General features: G+C 40.8%; 1 protein-coding gene across 1 annotated transcript in view; it reads right to left on the bottom strand.

Moving 5' to 3' along the window:
- LOC121950959 (protein unc-13 homolog A) overlaps positions 1 to 24,147 on the bottom strand; it is a 55,924-nt gene that overhangs the window by 30,671 nt on the left and 1,106 nt on the right. The window contains exons 2-13 of the mRNA XM_088085372.1: positions 16,761 to 16,790; positions 16,452 to 16,551; positions 13,995 to 14,112; positions 13,704 to 13,827; positions 11,606 to 11,676; positions 11,347 to 11,401; positions 10,878 to 10,907; positions 8,047 to 8,260; positions 3,993 to 5,093; positions 3,739 to 3,841; positions 799 to 842; positions 116 to 194 (exon numbers count right to left, since the gene is read on the bottom strand). Of these exons, the coding sequence (XP_087941498.1) occupies positions 116 to 194; positions 799 to 842; positions 3,739 to 3,841; positions 3,993 to 5,093; positions 8,047 to 8,260; positions 10,878 to 10,907; positions 11,347 to 11,401; positions 11,606 to 11,676; positions 13,704 to 13,827; positions 13,995 to 14,112; positions 16,452 to 16,551; positions 16,761 to 16,790 (2,069 nt within the window). The remainder of the gene's footprint in view (positions 1 to 115; positions 195 to 798; positions 843 to 3,738; positions 3,842 to 3,992; positions 5,094 to 8,046; positions 8,261 to 10,877; positions 10,908 to 11,346; positions 11,402 to 11,605; positions 11,677 to 13,703; positions 13,828 to 13,994; positions 14,113 to 16,451; positions 16,552 to 16,760; positions 16,791 to 24,147) is intronic.

Below are 24,147 nucleotides of genomic sequence, written 5' to 3'. Positions count from 1 at the left end.
AGGTGTTTGCTTCAAAGTAAACTTGGATCCAGAGAAAACAATAAAATCTGTGACAAAAGGGATTACCCCATAATACTTGTGTACATTATTGCTTGTGTCCATGTTTGTTTCTCACCAGATCTCTGACGAGAGGAATTGCTTTTCTCTTGCGAAGGTCCGGCATGCTGTCGATACTGTAGAGAGCACCTCCCATTCTGAAGAATACATTCATATAATGATGCTCATCCATATTTACAGTGGAGAAATGATTCCCTTATCAAAAGGTCTGTCTAAGAAATCATGTTTTGTAGCTATGAGGAAGACATAATTCTCTCATCATTGTTTCTAATGCTCCTCCAGTCAAGGGCTTTACTGGAGAGTTTAATTACATGGACTGCCTAGTCTCAAATACTGGGAGCGACCCTCCACACACCTGGGTTTAACTGCTGGGTATCTATTTGGCTAACTTAGCACGTCTTCAGTATGCAAGCCTCAGTTCCACTCTGAGGTCTGCCTCATCTACAAATGACCTGCCAGCTAAGTCAGGGCAGCCCACCGCCGCTCAATACTCACTGGCCAAATGCCACAAGCTGAATGAGTCTGTGGATAGTAATGAAATAGAACGGAGGATTCCCAGACTACATAAGGGCATTTTCAATCTAAAGCAGCAGCGGTGGCAGCTTTCCACGATGATCTGCGGATAATTTTAATTGAGTTTAATTTATGGAGTTATTGCATTAGCTTGACTAACACACCGTGTGATTTCTAATATGTTCCATGTGAAAGAGATTACTTGAGAAGCTGACAGCAGACACTCACCCTCCTTTACCAAACCACAGGGAGTTGGAGTTCTCTCCTCGGGCCTGAGGAAGAAGGAATATGATGAAGGAATATCAGAAAATTAACAAGCAGCCTTAAGATTATCCCTGCAGCCTTTATTCAGCATTCACATACTGACTGAATGAGGCTACATCACTGGTGCCAAACATATGATTATTTAAGGTCTTCATTAGGCTCTTCACATTTAAAATACTGTCCTGTTTGTGCATAGCTGTGCTTTTTCACACACTATAATTCACTAGAATGTAGGAAATTAAGAGTTTGATGCTCAAAATTTTCTGGTGGAGGAGCCCCCCCTTTAATCCTGTCCTGAAGCTCTGATTCTCTGCACAGGCCTGACTGGGCCTGAACTGACCCGACCCGACCCACCGGGCTCAGGCTGGGCTGTAATTTCTCATTACTCCTCATATGAAACTGGCAGTTCTCATGCATAAATGGCAGGACTTTTAATTGACTACATCAAAGGGGAAAAGGAGAGAAAGAGGGAGGGGACTGTGACTTAGAGAGGGAAAGTCATGTAACAATGAAGCATTATAGTGGAAAACTGGGGGAGAGAGAAAGAGTGCACGCTAGAGAGGTGACAAAAAAACAGAAAAAGAGAAAGAGCAGGGCCGACTTGGTTGGTAGTGGTAGTGTGAAAGCAGTTATATCATCTGCTCAAAGCAGTGCCGTTGACTACCGTGCACGCTACATGCACCGAGAGTCGTAGTCTCTACCGAACCTGTCATGTACGAGATGACAGACTATTGAAATAACCCATAACCCAAGCAAACCTGACTGACAAAGTTTATTTTGTTATTTATTGGCTTCATTTACTGTTATTTTGCAAATAAATATGCTTTTAACTTTCGGTACACCTGTCTGGTCTCCTATCTTTGTTGCAGCCTTTGAGCTGGGTTGTAAGTGGTGCAAGGAGACACGCCTGCTGTAAGCTTGATATAAATGTTCTAATAGTATCAAATATTCTAATATATAAAATGTAATGTAATATATATTGTTTAGCCCAGAAATTCTGGTTTTTAATCAGGCTTGGGCCCCAAACTGCTGCTGTGGGTCAGGCTTGGACAGAGACTGTGCGGGTTTATGAAGGGTCAGGCTTTATGTTTTGCGCCCGATCAGAACTCTGATGAGCTTGATGTGCTTAGGTTAAAAGTTGGTTGTATCAGTAAAAACTCATAAAAAGATCTGCTGCTCAAGAACCTCTTAGATGTCAAACATAATTTGTACAACTGGGAAATAAGCTGAAGCAATTTGCCAAGACATTTGGTTCACTGGCAAGCATCATTGGAAACTAAAAAGAAACCAATTATTCAGTAAATGTCACTCTTATTTATGTCATTACAGAATACATAAACAGTTTTTATAAGTATGCAAAAAAAACCAACCTGCTTTCCCTAACTTTTGAAATATGTCTTTGGAGCTTCTGATGCAGTGCAGCTTATAATCAGACTGAAAGACAGCTCTTGCAAGATACAACAGAAAAGATCAAATTGTGAAGATGAGTGATCATAGTGAAGGTGCCTGTTTACACAGTGAGGAGTTCAACAAGACATCTGTTGCACGCCACTTCCTTCTTTCTCTCAAGCATCCAGTCAGGTTTTACCTACCTGTCAGCATGCTCCAATGATGGCCGAGCAAAGTGCATGCGAGTGTCGCTATGGCAATGACATGAAACTGGAAAGAAAACAAAGTGGGTCGGCACGAACAAAACAAAACCAAAAGAAAGACAAACGAAAGGAAGCCAAATGTACAAAAACGCAACGTGACACACATCAACATAAACATCGAAGCAAGTGATTAATTCTCTGCACAACTGAATTCAAAGGTAATGAACAGCAACATAATGTGTGAATAAAATGTGCAAGTGAAAACTGATCAAGCAAAACTTAATGTGTACAATTAAATCAAGCAGTTTTGTCGAGGAGTGCTGCACCCAAACTAAAATAAAAAGTTTGCTGTCTGACAAGCCATCTCTATTTTTATTTCAAGAAAATCAAAAGGGAGCAAACAAAGAATACGAAAGACATTAAATGGACAGCTCAACTGGAATAAAAATAGATAGTGTTCATCTTACTAGTAGTGCTTTTACAATTTAGATTGTTTTGTTGTGAGCTGGCCATAGAGATGTCTGCCTTCTCTCCAGTATAATGGAACTAGATAGCACTCAGCTTGTGGCGCTCAAAGTGCCAAAAAATATACTTGATAGAGTCAACGGCAATGCCTCTTTCCAGAAATCATGACCTGATTACTCAAGATAATCCAAAGACCTCGTTGTGAGCAGTTTCATGTAGGAACTATTTTCCTCCCAAATTAAATCCACCACCCGTATCACCAAGCAGAAGGAAGCATACATCTTCTCATGGACAAGCATTTTTGTGAGCACATTAAACTGCTCACAACAAGGTTTATGTATTATCTTGAGTAACCAGGTCATGATTTCTGGAAAGAGACATTGAGCTTTTTCAAATGATTTTTTTGGGCACCTTAAGCAGCACAAACCGGGTGCCATCTAGTTTTAATTATATTGCGAAGCAGGCAGACATAAGCCGATATCTCCAACACTCAGCCACTCACACCAAAAGAATCTAGAGTCATACATAGCACCATAGGTAAGAGGAAAAATGTGTATTTGACATGAACTGTCTCTTTAAGTCTGCTTTCTGGTGTCCAGCAAAATCACCATCAAAATAGAACTGAAGAACTTACTGTATGTACTCTGTCTTTGCACATAAATAATGCACTCCATATTCATATTTCAAAGACTCAGTAGACACTTTTAGAGGCTCTTGAACTCTGGTGTATCTTTTAGATTACAGGATGGAGCTGAATCAGGCCTGCAGCTCTGGGATCAGACTGGGTTGTTGTGATGGCCTGGACTGGAGTTTGGAGTGAGGGTGAGAGTCAAACCAGTGATCTTACCTCCCGAAGCTGTTCTAAAACTTTGTTGTAGAGCCTTAGCCAGTTCTCTTTGGCCCTGACTGCTGGATCCACTGGCTCTTTGGGCTCCTCTATGACTGCATCACTAAAATAAATAAAAAAACAAACATAATTTATCGGATTTTTAGCAAAAAATATCTTCAGCTGATACATTTATAGGATTGGTAGCAAATGTGTTTCTTATCTGGTCTATTTTTGTTGTGATTGATCTAAATCCTTTTAATTTTCACTCCTACCTCTCGGGTGGTATCACTTCTTCCTCTACTGGTGTCGGCAGCTTACTCTCTTCAAAATGCTCCTCTTTCTCCTCTGTGGGGAGCGTCTCCTCTGGCTGAGCAGGGGGCGTCCTGGCCTCCTTTTCCAACATCGCTTCCTCTTCTAGCCATGGCTCTTCCTCCAGCTGGGGAGCCTTTTCCTCAGGGGCAGCTGACTGTGTGGTGGCAGGACCGTTGAGATGGGATTGAGGCTGCCCGGAGGATGGGGTCTGCTGGGAGGGAGGGACTGTGGCAGTCGAGGGGGGCTGGGCGGCTGAGTTAGCCATGGTGGCTGGGTGGGATGCAGGGACAGCACTGGCTGCAGCAGACGGTTGCTGTTGAGATGTGGCTGTGGCTGGAGGGTGAGACTGGGCAGGCTGAGCGGTGGGAACAGAAGACAGGAAAGAAGAGGCCAAGCCTGTGACTGCAGCTGTTAGAGGTTTGGCCATTGAGAAGAAAGATGTGGCAGATGGGGCTGGCTGCGGCTGAGGCTGTGTTTGGGGCTGGGGCTGTTTAGGTGGCTGGGCTGTTGGTTGACCAGCGGGGGGCTGAGCTGATGGGGCCACGCCAGGAGGTTGAGACTGGTTGGTTGTTTGATTGGGGGGTTGAGTAGGGGGCTGCTGTTGGTGTAAGGATGGCTGTTTCTCTAGAGGAGGTCTGGAGCTGGGTACATCCAGAGTTGGGGGGGCTGTTGACGTTGGCGTGGGGGTAAATGGAGGCTCCAACTCCTCACTGAGGGTCCCATCCAAGTTGTACAAATCCTCATCATCATACATCATCTTCTCATCCTCATAGAGGCCTTCCTCTTCTTCCTCGTACAGCCCTCCGTCGTCCTCCTCGTACAGCGCCGCCTCCTCTCCTCCGTCTTTGCTGTAGTCTCCCTCATCGCTGTACGCCCCCTGGGTCTCATCGGGGTCCCAGTCTGGAGAGCCTTTGCTGTAGCTAACTGAGGAGTGGCAGGAGTGGTAAGAATCGTTCTCGTCGTAAGGGTCCCTCTCTCCATACTCACCGCCATAGTCCTCCTCGCTCAGCTGACTGCTGCACCGACTCAGCTCTGCAGACGATGCATAGCTCCCCGAGGGACTGAAGGGAGGAGACAAGAAAACAGAAACAGAGATAAGACTGTATGCCCAGAAAAGGATGATTATTTAAGCGGGATTCATTTTTATAATGAACATTCAGGTTATTGTTGCCTGTATGCATATACACATATAAAATAAATGTGTTTATCCTCCCTTCATAAACGCTTACAGAGCACTTTCTCAGTGTACTCAATGGCCTGTACACGCTGTACTCTATCGGACAGCCCTACTAAAAACCTTTTCTACATGTCTTGGGGTGGCCAGGAATAATGCTGATGGCTAATCGATGAAAAACACCAGAGATACAAGAGTACCAGACAAGCAGCGAGAAATAGAGCAGAACAGAAAGGTGAGAGGCCTCCAGAAAGCTGACAAAGAAAAAGAACAAGCATCCAGAAATGCAACAAACAGGGAAAAAGTATTTATACTCCCTGATGAATGGGGCTATTAAAAAACGAATAGAGGCACAGAGAAGAAGGAGGATGTATGGGGGGGGGGGGGTAGTGAAGACAGGAAGGGAGTGGAGAGCGCAGAGACAAATAGAAAGAGAGAGGGCAGGCAAGGAGCGAGTAGAGAGAGCTGAGAGATGAAGAAGAATGGGCTGGGGTGTGGGGAGGGTGTTCTGTCCAATACACTCGCACAAGCCGCTAATCTTATGTGCAGTATTGACCATTACATTGCCAGTTGAATAATTCATAAAAGGAGAGGTGAAGGGATGCATAGTTTCAATTCCAGTCTGTGAGAAATACATCAATACAAGCTGAGAAATGAAATGGTATTGTAAACAACTCTGAAAGAGAAATAGCATTTGGTCTGCATGACCAAGTGAAGGACTGACACACACACACACACACACACACACACACACACACACACTAACACACACTAACACACACACACACACACACACACACACACACACACACACACACACACTAACACACACTAACACACACACACACACACAGAGTGCATGGCAGAATTTCATTGACCATGTTCATTCAGTAATAGGCATTTTTCCCCACGCAGGTAGGACTAAACTATAGGGATTGCCAGTATGCCTCAGGCAGGTAGCAAAAACATGTCAGGCTAATAAATCTAAACTCACTTGCCTGATTTGGCAAGTGGTAAAAAGAATTAAACATGTCACTTTTTCAGGAGGTGATGATGGAAGTTACTCAGGAGTGAGCCAACTCACTTCCATCTCACATCTGCTGAGAGTTGTACATGCACAGTATTGAGCGAGCAAAATGGTGGCAGGTAAAGACAAAGTTCATGAGATGAGGCACAAGAGAGCATTTCAATTACCCTGAAAACAGGAGTATAGTTGGGTGGCATTAGAGAATATAGGCAAAATTATTATTACGCAGTTTGCTGCAAGATTGAGAACAAGGTGGATAAAAAAGGGTAGTTTTTCATGTTAAAATATCTGGTATGAAAAAGCTCATTTCTAAGTCAAATCTCACCACTAATAATAACACACAAAGTCAAGTATTAACTTTTACTCCACTACTGAACACACTTCTGAAACCAGCTCTTTTACAATATAACATCTTAAACCCAGAAAGTCATTCTGGCGCTCTGAAAAACAGGCATATTCTGTTTTTCTCTGTTACCCTATGAAGACTGCAGCACATGTAGATGCAGCAGCCAGTAGCTCCTCAAATCCTTGCAACTTTTTTGCTATATCTTTCAATTTTATTCAACTTCATGGTCCATTATGCTGAAGCACGAATTTTCTACGATATAGTAGCACTTATCAACATCGGTTTGGACTGAATGCAGCAGATTGCAAGAGGATCTCCACCAACGGCATACGCCGAGCAGCCAGTCAGACCAGGCAGGAGAAACAAAATCAAAAGTGCTGGACGAAGAGAGAAAAGAGAGCCAGTATCAGGGCAGGGCTGACCCGATTTGGACCAAGAGCTGTTCCTCTACCAAGTTTTCTTCTGGCTAATGTCTGGTCACAGGAGAATTAAGTGAATGAGATGTGATTGAGGCTGACTCAGCAATGGGAAATCAGAAACTGCTCTGCACACATCTTTGTGGAGGCATGGTTGGCCCTTGACATCCTGGATCAAGCTATCGCACTGGATGAATGGACCTTGTTGGAAGCCATGAGGAATTAAGACTCCGATGCAAATTTAAAAAATGCACTGCAGGAATTGAACGATGCCACCAGCAGCAACATCAACAAGCAACTGAACAGAATCTTCATAGTAGCTGCTGATTTTGATCAACTCATCCTTCAACTCCAAAGATGTAGCAGGATCAAGTACAAATGTAATTTTGTTTTTTACACTTTAAAACATGACTAATACATCTACCTTCTATCTTCTTCTACCTTTGAGTTGATTTAATAGTACCTCAACTTTACTGTATGCAATACAGGCTTTTTTGGTGACATGTCTCCAATTCTTTGCCATTTCCGGGATTATTTGCACATGAAACACCTGCCCTTATATTATGTTTAGGGGGTGTTACCTGTGCTAATACGTTACTTATGATCAAGTGGGATTCATTATTCGGAAATTATTCACACCAGGGTAAGAACAGATTTAGATAAATAAAATTTTGGTCTTCTGGAGTTGACTTTTCATATTTTTTCTCTGAACAAAAACTTGTTTAAAGAAATTTAAGAGAATGTTACAGATTGTGCTATTTTGGTTAGCCCTTTATTAATCAAAAGTGGCAGACGTTCACTGCCTCCAGGTCAAATGCAAGAATTTGCTGTGGTTTTTTGGATTTGAATTACTGTGAACTGAATGAGAATTGGACTGTCGGTTGGCTAAAACAAGCAATCTGATGTCACTTTGTGCTCTAAATTAAGATGCACATTTTTTACAATTTCATGTACCAAACGATTTCTTAAAAAAAATGAAAATCAAAAGGTCATTGATAATGAAGATAATCATGACTTCCACATCCCAAATCACACAGAAGCAGGCACACACCTGACAGTCCTCTGATGTTGATAGTCAAGGTCATGACTGTTGCCAGAGCGCGGGTAGGAGAAGCTTCTGGAGCTGCGGTGCTGGTGGCTGATGGGATACTGGTGGACAGAGGCGTTGGGCTGGGATGTGCTGTAGTAAGGAGGGGGGATGCTGTTACTGGTTTCACTGCGATAGTCGCTGTCTCTGTCGTCCACAGCACTGTCTGGGTCTTCATCTGCACAGAGGCACGTGGCAAGAGAAAAAAATAATCAGTCTTTTTGATGGTGTCCACATAGAGTGCAAAAATAGGAGAAAAGAGAAAGAGGAAGGAACATCATTAAAGTGATTATCCCAATTGTCGTGTGGCTTAGAGATAAGAGGCTCTAATCAGCACAGAACCAATCTTTTAGTACTATGGTAATTATAGATAATATAGATGAGATGGCAGCGCTATCGAGCCCCTCTTAGACCATATAGGTCATTCAGAGTGCATCCATACATGAAGCACATGATGAATATCATCAGCCTCTTCCTTCTCATTCTCATCATCATAACTGAACATAAATCCATTCCTGCTCACTAAGGAGATGCTTTATTTTTCAGTGGTGTCCATAGATCAGAGATTAACATCAAGGAGGGAAGTGATGAGAGACTTTAACAGTGCTGAATCAGTCAAAAGCGAAACCAGAATCTATTAATCATTTATCATTATCCATCATCCCCTCTAGCACTCGGACAAAGGCGGCTGCTGCTCCGCTTACACCTTCATCGTCATCTGTCTGGGCGTGTAAACACTAATTAAAGGCATCGAACTTTGTTCCTCAATTCAACCGTGTCCCCACATCTCTCTCTCTCTCTCTCTTCATCGGTGCACCATCTGTCATTACCCCCCTGCTCTTTCCTTTTTCCTCCATGTGAACTGAGATGAGATCAGTCTCTGCAGTTGTGTGGGTGAGTCTGACAGACACTTATATAAGACCATCTGCTAATCACAGTAAGAGGGAAAGACATAGATGGGAAGCCAGAGAGATAGAGAGAGAGAGACAGGTTCTTTTGCATATATATGTAATGTAAGTAATATCTATGTGCTCTAAGTTTCTATGTGCATGAGTCAAGTAGTATTTGGACAATTACATATATTCATTATATCACTCTGCACTGCAGAAGATTGGATTTAAAATGACACAATGACTGATATTAAAGGGTAAGTTCACCCAAATTACTCGGGATAATCCAAAAACCTTGTCCAACTACTTTCAGAGTAGTCCCAATAGATGCTGTTGTCAGTCAGGTCTTTTCATCTAGAGTAACAAGGACAATGTATCGGAAAGAGATGCTGCAGTCTAATTTTCTAATGTGACTTTGATTAATGCTGTGCGCACCACAAATTTACGTTAATTTACCTATATTGCCTGAAGGGATGGTGACAGAGAGGGAAAAAGTTTGGCAAATAAAACCAAAGTTACCTACATGGTTTGATACCTGAAAAGGTAAGAGAAAAAAGCAATGTTGTGGGGGAATTTTGATAAAATTGTCTCCTAAAACATCTGATATTCAGCCTTAGGGTGTTTGAAGGTGAACAGTGACTCAAAGCTCATATAATACATATCCCCAATTTATGAACACTGCACCAGGACACTGACAAAAGCATAGTTGTCATTTACAATGGGGATGCTAGAAACATGTTCGCACCACTTGAAATGGCCAATTTTGTCCCCATCACTTTTCAAAAGCATAATTTGTTAAAAAATATTCTGGACAACAGTTTGCCCCAAGAAATGTTACCAAACAAATAAGTCATCCTTTGATAAAGATTCATTTACACAACAATACAGCATACAATGCAATATGAATGTGGAGGACACATATGTGCATTGTCCAAAAAAAGTAAGCTAAAAAATATCCTGCCTAGTCTACTGATTCTAAAATGAGACAAAATGTGCATGTGGCAATCAGAAACTTAAACAAATTCACAACAGTTTTTTTTCCTATTCAAGTTTTTCACTCTTTCTCTGTGAACATCAACACATACAGGGGTTTATAAATAATCAAAAAGAATTAATTTAATCGAAGTGAACAGCTGCCACATGCAAGAGAAGAAGAAGAGGTTACTTCCCCAAGCAAAAGACACAAAAAATGACTGAAAAGTGCATCACACTTATATGTGTGTTGACTCAGCTGAGAAAACATTGAATTAGAAAAGTTGATCTAAAGGAGAATGAATATTTGAGAGCATACAGAACGTCTGAGAGTCTTACTGCATTATATTTCATCATATCTTTATATTTTGAAATGTCACCTACTCGCTTAAATGTTGTGTTTTTAATACATGAATAAAGACATTCACACTATAAGTTGATGCATAAGAATTCACCAGAATGCAGCATTTGACACTCAAAATCTCCTGGGGGACCATCGTCAAACAGCAGTTGAAGTATATGTCACCCCCTACACAAACCCCAAATTAATAACAGATTAGTTACAAAAGCTGCGCTCTTGGTGGTAGCCTGCTGTTCCTTTTTTTCCAATCTCGGCGTAATTATCCACTCTGACCTCATACTGATCCCCAAATTAGATTACCTGACATTGCATATATCAAAGACAGTTTAAAAAATGTTTTTTCATCTGAGTTCTTATATCTCCACCACTTTATGACAGTGACGCCCTTGGACAAAAGTACAAGTCCTACACTGTTTATTGTAAAATCCCTCAGACTGAAGCTGAAATCGAGCAGTTCACATTGAAACTTACTGTTTTATTTCAAATCTCACGTGATGGGTTACATAATCAAATCAATTAAAAATATGACTGGACTTTACTGTATATACTGTCTGTATTGTATGCACACTCACTTTGTTGGTCTCCCCATAGACTCCAGTTACCTGCAATAAAACAGGAGGGTGTCAGTACTGATTATGAACTGCACTGCTGTCTAAACATAAACATGCATTCACACAATCGACGCCTCAACGTTTCCAGATGGAGCTGGTGAATGGAAACAGAGCACAGAGGGAGTGCTGAGCCTCCAAGTCTTTCCAAATGCTCCAGACAGCTGGCTCAGCAGGATCGGCAGACTGGGCCAATTGTGGAAATGCAGCAGCATCCTGGAGGAGCTCGCCTCCGGACATCTGATACTTCTATTGATCCTCTACAGTGCAGCGATCCTTTCCCCTCTAACACACAACAACCCATGTGTGGTTACACGCATAATGCGCATGCTGAGCCTAAGCAATCTAATTACATCTCAACAGCTAAACGCATAATTCTCTTGTTCAGCAGAAACAAATGACTGGTTTGTACAAACAATGATTGGTCACTTACAGCACTGGGTTCCTGGTACACGGAGAGGGCGTTCCTGCTCCTCCTGGTATGAATACTGGAGTCAGACAAATGAAAACATTCATGAAAGGGGTTAACTGGGAACGCACAGGGAGATTTTATGCCTACATGCAGGAAGTGGAGAAAGTTGGATTTCATGTTGTAATGTGTGACATAGTTACGCCTACAATTAATCATGTTGGCATGTTCCTAAAATGTGACGATATGCTGGGGTATTAAATCAAACAGGGTGACAGCTTACATCTTGGTCCCTCATGGCATTGAGCTGCTCCAGTTTTTTGGCCCAGTATCGTGCCTCATCCTCTGGGATATCTGAAAACAACAAGCCAGACAAACTCAGGTGGCAAAAATCAACCCTAATGGAGCTCCACCTACGTAGCTTGTTAAAAGAGTTGCTCACAAAACTTTTTGTCTAAAAACTAGGTCTGGGTATCGCCACTGATTTCCACATTCTGATTCATGAGGTCTCAATTTGATTCAATTCCTGATTTGATTCAATTAGGGATGTTTTAGTTACATCAATTTTGCTTGGATATGAAAGAGATTCTCAGAAAAACAATGCAGCAAACTCTACAAGAAACCATCCAACCTAGTGCATTAACAAAAATACAGTTTACAGTACATTAAAGGTATACTGTGCAAGAATGTCAGTTACCGTTTGTAAACACGCTTGCCAATGAAAGCCAACCCCAGATTCATTCTCAGTTTTTGTTTCATCTCACTATATTCGCATTTTTTTGGCGTTGTTTTTCTTGAATGGCTGCTGCTTATGGTCTGGCACCTACTTTTTTATAAAGCCCCAATCTTATCTGAGCACTATGGGGGTACACGCCCGTAAACGTCCCGAACACAGAAAAGAAAAAGAAAAAGAAAAGAAGAAAATACAGAATGCAAGCAGAGTCTGTAGAAAAACACATCAATACATTTTCTTTTTCTTTTTGGGAAAACCCTGCATAGTATATCTTTTGATCCAAAAGCAGTCATATTAATGTGCTTTTTCATTAACATAAACTCACCACAGCAGTCAACACGATTAAGTAAAATACAGATGAGTATAAATACAGTAAACAAATCCAAAAATGAATTGAGTCACTTGAGGCGCTAGAAGTTTTGGCATTGAAAATAAGATTTGCCATCATGACAGAAAAAAAAATGCCACTAAAAAATAAAAAACAGGCATTAAAAAATAAATGTTATGTTATTTTGATATTTTTTGCATTCAGGTTTGTTTTTTGAAAGACAGTCATCAGATTTGTTTTCTTTGTGTTACTCTTTTTTTCAGCGCCAGTTTTTCCAAGATTCAACAAAAATGCCATCCTAGAAAAACTGACACTAAAAAACAGAGTGACATAAAGAGAAAACCAGAACACTTTTTTTTTTTTTTTTTTTTAAATAGTACCATTTTTAATGCCTGTGATTTGTTTTTCAGTGGAATTATTTAAGTGCCTATGTTTCCTTTTTTCGATGCCAGTGTTTTTTTTTGTGTTAGTTTTAGGGGGGTTTTGATGCCAAGACTGACTGTCATTGTTGTATCTCCACCGACACCTGCCTTTCAGTTTGGCAATGGATTTAGTGGAGCAGCTCCCCTGTGTTTTGATGCAACTGAGGTTCGCTAGTCTCTCACATGGCCAGATCTTGTTGTGCAAGTAACCAAAGGCTGGTTACATAAGATTAACAGGGGTAAAGGTCATGCATCCACGAAAAACCCATATATTAAAAGATCGATCTCTGACGATCTCTGAATGTTATGAATCAGTATCAGATTATTCAAATTAAGATTGATTTGAACTGGAAAATCTTTTTTTTTAAACCTAGCCCATCTAAAAACATTGTTGCTCTTTGTTACACACATCATCCAGATAACAACATGAGCTAAAACAAAGCCTTTGCAAATATTATTTGCTGCTGTTAACACAGTGACATTGGAAACTGGTCTTTTCACTTACAGCCCTACAGCCAAACTTCTAAAAATAAGTCAGGTCCACAAACTGAGGAGTCAGGTGAACAATATCGACTAAAGGAAAGGGAAACAGTAAGGAAATGACACTAAATCAATGTTTAGAGGAACACAGATCACCGAGAAGGAAAGGACACAAACACGCTCGCTGATACACATACAGCCTTAAACACACATCACTGAAAGTAGGTCAGTAATTAATCACTCCAGGATTATTGGTGTTTATATATCACTATTTGCTGTGAAAGTACACAGACAGACATCAGTTACTCCAGTCATCTCCTCCGTCCCTCAAGGGTTGATGATTTCCTATATTTTCATATTCTCATCTTCCCCCACCTATTGACACTTTTTGACTTTGATGCGAATATTGATTTCTCACCAAGAGGCAGTTCAAAGCGCGTGTCGAGCAGTACCAGGTGGAGAGTGGGATCTTTGGTGCCGCAGATCTCATTATCAGTCATGATGACCTGAGAGTCGAGTGTAAGCCACTCGCCCGGGCCTTCCTGTGTACAGAGAGACATTTTGCGGCTGAGACAACACATTGTGCAAAATGCACGAGCATGATAAAAACATGTCCAACCAGCGACTGAGTGACTCCCTTGAGCACAGCTGAGTACAGTGTTTGACTGCAATATTCAACTGCAAGTGGTGCAGGTGGTGAGGAGCAAACCTCATTTGACTGTCGGATGCTACGGAGGGGTATCCACACAGTGCCGACCATGGTGTCCCAGATTAAGCCTTTGTTCCACACCTCAACTGTCAGACCCAGGTCCAAGCGGTTAATTTCACTGGAGAGGAAGAGAAAGACAAACAAAGGTTAAAAGTCAAGTAAAAGTAGCCAACTTAGTGATAAACATTTAACTACAGCTGTAGAGAGGAAGTAAGTACATTTACTCAACCATTATGCTTACGTACATTGTTGAGGCGTACTAAACAAATTTATTTCCATTTTAATTAATAATAATTAATAGGAAAACTGTTTTTTTTAAAGAGCTAGATCCCTTTTATTTGACCAGAAAACAGCCCTAAAACACTGTCACCAAAGCCACCAGATTCAGTTTAAATAATTCAGCATGTATAGAGCTTGCATATTTTCACATCTAACTGGGTGAATTAAGGTTTTTATGTCAACTAAACCAAAGTTTTTAATTGTTGGAACATTTGAAAGACGAGCCAAGATGGGTTTTTTTTATGAGTTTTATGAGTATGGGTTTTTATTTTGTTTCTGTCGACCTTGAATAAAGTGTGTTTTTACGATGATAAGATTACAGTTTATTTATATGGAGTCTGGTGGGTTGAGTGATTGAGCAATTTAGGAGCTGAAAAAGGATGTTACGCCTTAAGAAAAAAGATCAGTCTCTGTACGTATCCTTTTCATAATGTTGTCAGATATTCATAATAACAGCCTGAGCCTGTCAGTGGCAAAAAACATTCACTTCAAGTGAACGTACATTGACGGTGCACTGTGGTCCATTAATGTTACATTGCAGCATGTTTTATTGCTGCTGACTGCTGCCCTCTCTTAATACTGGACCAATTTCCAAAATTGTTGTTCCCATTAGTCAACTATACACAAAAACAGAGTCCAGGTTGAAAAATAATATTTTTTATTTAATATTTCTACTAATATTCAATATTTCTTATCGACTTTAATATTTCTACTCTTGCCCTTTTTTCTCCTCTACATTTATCTGACAGCTGTCGTTACTTTTCAGATAAAAATCTGACATAAAGAATATTCAATAAGCTTATAAATTACAACATTTTGTTAAGGATTAAACCAGTGGTTCGTTGTAGTTAAATTATCCAATTATTGACAAAAGGACAGAAATTAGAAAAAAGTAAAAAAAAAAAAAAAAGATTTTTACTTAAATAGGAGTTTGAACAAAGGACTTTGACTTGTAATGGAGTTTTTTTTAAATTTACATTATTGTATTGGTGCTTTTACGTTTGTAAAGAATACTTCTTCCAACGCTGTTAAAGACAAATGCTAAACACACACAGAGGCTCATACACACACACACACGATGCACAATAATTACTGGTGGGCTTCACTGTGACAAATATAAGACAGGTCTCTGTGGGAGCAAGCCTGAGAGAATCTAACATAAAACATTTACAAGACAGCAGGAAGCAGGACGGAGAGAAAAGGAGGGGGGTGACTAAGGAGAGGGAAAGAGAGGAGTGTGATGAAGGCAGTGGAGGAGGTGATTGTATCGCATGCCTGGAGGGAGAGAGTCGGAACTTTAATTAAGAAATAGGGGGACTGGATTTCCCGTCTCAGTGGTGACTCCTTTTAGGAAACGTGCCTGTTTGATTCATGGCAGTGACTGAGGGGGCACAGTCATTTAGAGGCAGTTTGAAGGAGGGGATGAGGCTCTCTCTGCAGCCCAAACATTACATAACAAGGCCTCACTGATGCAACCCCAGTACAATGCTCAACGCCTCCGAACATCATATAAATGCACAGGACTCTGCAGTCAGCCTGCCCACTGCATCCCACATGCTAAACGATTCTCACCGTTTATCACCCATATGCTGCTACACTGTCAATACCACACCGCATGCCAAATACTCTGTGTTGTATAATGTTTTAAAGATTGCTATCATTCCAATATTTACTGAGACACAAGCTGAAACTGATTTAAAAGTGCTGCTAATGATGCCTAGAGAGCAGAAATAGAGGGAGAGAGGGAATTTGGGGTGAAAAGTAAGGTTGAAATGAAGAGAGTGGGAGGAAGAGCAGGGGCTGAGTAGATAAAGATCAAGGAGTCGTGTTTAGAAGAAGTGACAGAGAAGAGGAAGGAGGAGCTGGGAGGGAGCCAAGGTTGAGAATGAGGATGAGAGGAGCGGAAGTGTCGAGGGAGAGCAGATGAAAAAGAGGTGGAGGTGCGGATGCGGAGAGGAAGAGCTACGTGAAACAATACAGGAATGAAGGGCACTTGGGATGGACGAGTGAAAAAAAGGAGGGAGGTTGATAGGTTGGTTGAAAGCAAGAGATTAAAAAAGCACTCAAGCAGCTGAAGTGGAGAGTAGATGAGAGGATGAAAAGAGGAAGCAGAGGAAAGAGCGAGGGAGAGGGAGGAACAGTGGGAGAAGTTTGGTCTGAAGATGATGAGGGACTCACAACATGAAGTCTTGCTCCCAGCTGGGCAAGTTGCCCCTGACAGCAATGGTTGTGCTCTTCACATTTTGTACCTTTAGAGTCACATAAGTGTTGAACTTCTCTGTTGATGGAGAGAGGGATGAAGAAAGAGAGTGTTGCATTAGAAAATAATAATGCAGTCCATGTTAAAGTCTACAGAGTAACTGACTTTCCATCCCTTCATTTCCATTTAACGGCTACAGCATGTAATGTGTTGGAGTCTGCTTAAAGATTTATGTCACATAACAGCGAGTCACTCTCTCTTTCTATTTCCAGGTTCCCAGGTCTTACCTTGGGGTCCATCCAGCTTGGCTTTCTTCACTGTGGACACACAGAGAGGGACAAAGTCACACACAGGAACACCATCTGCTTTCACTTCTGAACGCTCCTGCATCCTCTTTTCTGGCTTTTACACAGAGAACAGGCATCACGCTTGTGATTAATTGAAACAGTTCTATATTAAACTTGTGGAAATTAGTGTAAAAGCACAACATTGGCTAAGAATTTTAATACACTTGAAGCATATTTTTCACTCCCTGCTTACCGGCAGAGGGTATACAGTGCATATACATGAGTGTTGATGGAAAAAAAAAAAAAAAATGAAACTGCAACTATGCACATTTTTTGCCAAAAGGTCCAGACATGTTGGCACAGAGTGTGGTGGCAAAACATAAAAACACAAAGCGCTGGAAAAACACGGCATTCCTGCTGTGTTTCAGCAGTACGAGATACAGAAGCAGAAAATACAGTACATGTAAATAAAGCACAGAGCACAAATTAAAAAGATGACCAAAATATATATATTTACTTGTTTTGGTTCTGTCTGTAATGGTAGTAAATGTGTTGGAAAACCATGTCTTTTTCAGAATTTTAAAGGGACAGATAAAAAAAACTAAAATCAATAGTACATATTTTTCCTTTTACCTGTAGTGCTATTTATCAGTCTAGATTGTTGTTTTGATGGAGATATCAGCAATGTCTGACTTCTCTCCTTTATAATGAAACCAGATGGCACTCGGCTTGTGGCACCAAAAGAAAAAAAAAAAGTAAAATCCAACAGCGTCTTTCCAGAATTATTTTCTTTCTTCCAAATTACACACACAAAGGGGTTCTTGGTGGCTCAGTGGATAGAGCAGCACCCCATGTGCAGAGGCTGTGTCCTCGCCGCAGCGGCTGCAGGTTCAAGTCCAGCCTCGGGCCTTTTCTGCATGTCTCCCCCTCACTCTCTACCCCTTTCACACTCACACTGTCCTGTCAATTAAAAGGCAATAAAAGCCTGAAAAAAAAATAAAATTACACACACAAAGCCACATAGAAGAAAGAATGCACCTAGCACCACTGAGCTAACTAACATTAAAGCCCAGCCAAGGAGGCACCATTAATGTTTAAATTTTGCGCTACAATGAGCACAAGCCTCTTGTCCATAGGTAGATGCAAACTTCCTTCTGCACAGTGCTATGATTGGCGGGTGTAATGCAGTAAAAGAATTTTTTTCCTAAATGAAACTGCTACCAACAAGGTCTGTGGATTCTTGAGTATTCGGTCATGATCTCTTTTTTGGTGCTTTGAGCAGCACAAGCCGAGGTCTATTATACTGGAGAGGAGGCAGACATCTCTACAGCCGATATCTCCAACACTCGATAACTCACACCAAAAGAATCTATTGATAAATAGCACTACATGTAAGAGGAAAATACACAATGTTCAGATAAACTGTCTCTTTCACATTGAGCATACCAACTTGCAACAGCTCAATCGTGCCTGTTAACTTTATTATACAAGCATTTTAACAAAAGATTCACACCTTCATGCTTGATTAAACACAATGTTTTATAGGATTTTAGCCCAGGCTCTCCTCTGCAGCACCTTTTTTACCAGCTTTGACGTAACTCACACATACATTTTTAATGCTCTACTACCCGCTGCTCCACCATGCACACACATACTCCACATCCCCACACCACACTGCAGGTGTGCATAAATCACGCACACATACGTTTGCATTAATAAAATGCAAATGCAAGCTCAATACACTATGTAACCGAACCTGCACCTTTATCGCCCCCTGAGAAACGTGATTTGAACGCCAATTCACGACTTATCACACAGTATTCTCCACAGACCATCCACACCAGACCAGTTCACTATAGTAACGACCACAAAATGAAAAGTTGATGTAAAATTGCCTTAAGTCAGCAAGGCACTTTTTTTGTTTCTATTTCTCACCACTTTTACTTCGTATTTCTTTTATGAAACACACAAACTCAAGCTAAATCTGCAGCTTAAGTGCTTCACTCACACACACACACACACACACAGAGCAGTTTAAGTGCCATGCACGCACACACACACATATTCAACTGCAGTGACTCATTCACAAACACCTGCAGCAATAACTAAAAATATATATTTATTAATTCTGCTTCCATTCATACCTCACCAACCTTAATGCCAACTCAACATGCAACACATTTAAACTCACATGTACACAAACACATCTGTGTGTTTGCATCTTTACTTAGAGAAGTATTGCACTGCTGGAAAGACAGTCCTTTCATTAAACTGGGCTGTCTATGCAGTAAAAGATGCAAATTGGGGCTACATGACCAGAAAGGAAGAAAACCTATAACAACCAGAATGCAATCCACTGCACCAGACCAATAAATGCTCCGGCTGGTCGGTGACGTGATGCAACTGTGTCAATTTGAGACAGGAAACAATATGGAGGCCGGCGGATACCAAACAATCCCATACTATAGCACAGTATAGTATAACAGTGCACTAAAATATGCTTGTATGCATATGACAAATAGGCAACTCAGTAAGAGAATCTTGATTCATATTTGATCAGTGCTGCTTAGTTTTATAGTTTGATCTCAGTTTTTTTTAGACTCCGTTTTTACAATAAAGGAAATAGTATGCCACCTTCCACCTGTTAAAAAAATTCTCACATTACAGCCAAACAATGCACTAAAATATGTTTCTGAAGACATCTTAGGCAAGAAACAGGCAATAAGTAACAGAATATTTGTTTATATTTGATCAGTGCAGCAGTTTGGTCTGAGTTTGAGAGAGAGAGACTCTTTCTCTCTTTCTCAATCCACTTCTATACTATTTAGCAGCTTTTACACAGAGATCGTGCTATAGGACCACACCGAAGCTCCTTCTTTATACCCCCTTTGCTTTTTTACACAGACACAAATTACGGCAGCATCTTTCCTCTCCAGTGTGTGATTATACACTGCATTGCAGCATCCCACAATCAAAAGGGCGTGACATGTAACACAACAGCATCGGCCTTTAGTGCGACATATAATACATGCCTTGGCAACGCTTTCTAAACAATAACAAAGGCATACCATGCCAATCACAATCATTTACCCTGTCTGTTATATGGCAGCGGATCTTGTCCTCTGCTCGGAGGGTAAGGAGCTTCATTGTTTTCCCAATTGGCAGGCATTTATGACCACTGCTCTTCGTCTTTGAATTAGCCACTAATTGCTAACAGCTGCTTTTTAAATCTCGCGCGGTGTGGCCACCAACATAATACAGAATCAAAACGTCATACTTCCCCACCCATGTTCACATCTTAGAAGCTATTACACAGACCTTGTTTTTCAGCACTGCTACTACATGCCCCCCTTTCCGCGATCGGACGTTATATACAGAACGGCCAGGTGGCATAACAGTGTGACATTCCCACCTTGAACAGTTAATGCGGCTTTTGTGTCCGTGGTGGCGGGCACAAGAAAATGCAGAAGTACAGTCTGTAGTTTGAGCAACAGCACCAGGAGCTATGAGATGAGCTGGGAGATCTGTGCACTGGTAAGATGAAGGGAAAATTTATCATAGTTAATTTACACATACTACCCACATTGCTATGATACAAAGCTTGTAGAAAATCGGCAAAGTATTCCGTTAAGATCTAAATCCTGCTCTGGCACTGGATCAACATCCTTTGATGTTCAGTTTTCAACACAGCTGTAGCTGAAAGCCCACTGTAAATGTTAAAAAAAATTAGATAATCCAACACAACACAGAGAAGATAGGAAAGGAACCAAGCTATGTATTCTTTTACATTGTTTAGGCAGACCACAATAGAGCATGCTTCATGCTGTGTTTTACTGTCAACACTAAAACAGCCCTGGAAATATATCCGTTCATGAGGAGGATCAATAAAAAAGGAATTGGATTTTCAACAGTGGAAAGCTGAAGCTTAATAATACCATGCAATCATAAATCTCTCTGACAGGCTGAGTTACGATGAGAAATGTCCACAAGCCCCACGAACAGTATTTTGTCACAACTGTATGTATCTAAGGAGGTGGGATGACCTAAATACACAAATACTGTACATGTAAGTGCCAATAACTCATACACAATGAGCCTGTAAAGGGTTGTTACATTGGATCAATTGGCTGAAATGAGGGTTATGGGTGAGCAGCCTAGATTCAGAAAATGAGGTCAAAGCTATAACGATCTATCGCCATCTGGGTAAATGTCTTACAGCAAATCAAAGGGCTGCTTTATTCTTTAATCAGAGGATGCACAGCACAATGTGTACAACTCAACAGTAAATTTTGTGCAACCACATTTTTTAAAGCAGAGATTTCATTCAGGAAGTACTTCTGACACAGCAGACTCTGACTTATGGGAATTAAGCGGATTGCCAAGAAAACAGAGACTCAACAGGGGAATCAAGCAAACCCTTCAACATGAACTGTCAGTGAATGTAAAGTAGGGAGTGGGTGAGCTGAGTTCAGGCATCCAATGACAAAATGAGGGCTGACATGATTCAGACAGACAGCGCCTTATTCTGAAGGACCATATACACACGCAGATCTGCAGCAGTCCTTGCAACTGCTGACAGAGACATTACACTCCAAAGATTTAGTGTCCAAATCAAGACAGGGAGAAAACTGCACTTGAAAGTATGTGGAATATGTGCAGGAAAAGATGCCAAGTTTTTCAGAGTTAATCTGTATCTGTGTCTGAATTCTGCTTTGTCGGCAGATGCTCCAAAGAAATGCTGCCTATTCAAGAGGCACAAAGTACTGAGGAGGCCAGAAATAGCTCTAGTCAGGTAAGCATGAATGATGTAACAGGAACAGAAAGAGGGCTCTCTGCCAAGTCTCGTAGTCTACGACACTGACAGCCGCAGCCGGTGTTTATGAATGAATAACGTTCGGGGTCTTAATGACACCTGGGACTGACTCAGTGCAGGGACAGTCAGTGGGCGGACTTGGCGGTACCAGATGAGGTGGGGTAGCATCCATAATGGGCCTGACGTATAAAAGGTGACTTTGAAAACCCCATTTTGTCCCCATGTTGCCATTATTCCATCAACGATAAGCTCAAACATACCTCAACAGTCTCATTTACTGACCAGTGCTTTCAGGGCTGGAAATTAGCACCAAGTACCAGCCAAATGCAGGTAAAATAAGCAAGTAGCTGCTAAATTTTCTTTACTTACATGCCAAAAAACAATGCTAATCTGTTGAGTGTCTGGTAGATTTTGGAATCCACCAGTCAAGGTGGCAGATGACAAAAAAGTTAATTACCAGCCCCCACATCTGATTAGTTGATCAAACAATCATTAATCATAAAACTTTTATAATCGTCAGTGAATTATTTTTTCAAGCAAAATTTCTAAATATTCAGATTTTTTTTTATCAACTCTAGTGTGAGCTGTCCTTGTCTAATGTAATTTAAAACTATATATTTGGGGGGTTTTAAATGTTGGTTTGACAAAACAGGCAGTTTTAACACATCACATCAGGCTTTAGTTAATTGTGATTAGAAAAGGGGGGGGTGTAGGTTATGATTATTATCATTATCAAATAATATGCCAAGTATTAATTAGTTATTGGTTGTAAAAAATGTCATCTTCAAATGTTCAAATGTATTTTCTTTGCATCACTCAATGAATAATTACTGATTCATACTGGGACTTTTTTGTGCTTTTAATATACACGAATCTGCCGTCACACTGGCGACCGCCCTGTCAACCACCTATACGCGAGAAAGTTCCCCAAAAGAGCATAGTGTTCTGCTGCAGGGCTGTGATGACGGGCAGGTGCTTTGGTGAACGTCACTAACAGAAGTGCAAGCTAGCTTGACGCCACGTAAAAAATGGCACATTTTAACAAGACCAAGGAAATCGCTGAAATAACCGAAGAATCATACATATTCAGGAAATTAATCAGTCATCTGAAGTTTGGTAGCAATGTTATCACTGCCAGGTATTCAGACACTAACATTACCAGCTCCTCCATCTTGTTAATGGTAAATGGCCCTGCACTTCTATAGTATAGTATACTTATTTTAAGTGCTTTCACATTACGAGTCACATTCACTCATTCACACACACGTTCACACACTGGTGGCCAAGGCTACCGTACAAAGTGCCACCAGCTACGCAGTTTTTATGTACACATAGACACTCTGACACTGATGGAACAGCCATCAGTAGCAATTTAGGGTTCAGTGTCTTTCCCAATGATACTTCAACATGTTGACCGGAGGAGCCGGGGATCAAACTGCCAACCTTCCGATTAAAGGAAGACCCACTCTACCTGTTCGTCTTTCTGCTTCCGTGAAGCCCGCCCCCCTTCAGCTACCACCAGAAGTCCAATGTGGTGAACACTGCTCAGCACAGCAAAATCGGTGCACTTTCACATGAGCGGAAACTGCCTCAAAGTCATACTGCAATGTTCAAAAACCACCTCTCTTCAGCCGCCACGCTCAGAAGTCACTTCCAGGCTCAGAATGGACCCACAACCCACTTTTGGACCACAACCCACCAGCTGGGAACCATTGATATAGACCAACCATTGATCAATCATTGAGAGAATTCTCAATATTAAAAATCATGGTTATGTGCATATTCCTGATTGACAGTATTGGGTTTAATACCGAAACCACAAATTAGGGGTCGACAGGTTATCAGCCTAGCCGATTATTGGCCCATATATTTGGTATTTTGCCGATTATTTATACCTGCATTTTACTTTAATGATCACTAATAAAATGAATGAATTAAAAAGTGCAAAGAAAGTGTCAGCATGGGAGGGACTCTTGTTTTCGCTATTTTTATTTATCCATTTTTGGTTTAAATTTTCACTTGACTTTGTTTTAAAAAAAAAGTTTTGTGAACTTGCTGTAAGTAATGTGGAAAGTTTCAGTTTTGTGTTGGAGGTTGTTATATTACAAATTCTAAATAATGACAGAAATAATTTTAGTTTAATTGTAAATGCATATCGGTTAAAAATATTCGTTATTGGTTTCATTAACTACTAATAATAAGTACCGGCCCTGAAAAACCAATAGGCCTATCAGTCGACTCCTACCACAAACATACATTTTTTGCTTAAAATCAAGTCAAGTGAGGACAAATTGCCAGAACTTGCTCATTGTCATTTCTGTTTTCTCCACTGTGAGTTAACACCACACTGGCACACATTTTGAGAAATTTGTTCCTGCAATTATGCTGATTCAACCCCTATCTGTCCAACAAAAGATGAAACCGGATGACCACAGAACTAGAGGGGTCCCCTCTAACTCAGCTTGGCCTGCATATATATATATATATATATATATATATATATATATATATATATATATATATATATATATATATATATATATATATATATATATATATATATATATATGCAGA

The sequence above is a fragment of the Plectropomus leopardus genome, chromosome 12, assembly GCF_026936395.1.
Source record: "Plectropomus leopardus strain MGB_pleo_1.0 chromosome 12, ASM2693639v1, whole genome shotgun sequence".
In the NCBI taxonomy this organism is placed as follows: domain Eukaryota; kingdom Metazoa; phylum Chordata; class Actinopteri; order Perciformes; family Serranidae; genus Plectropomus; species Plectropomus leopardus.
The sequence above is the reverse complement of the archived record's forward strand: the minus strand, read 5'-3'. Positions and strand labels throughout refer to the sequence as shown.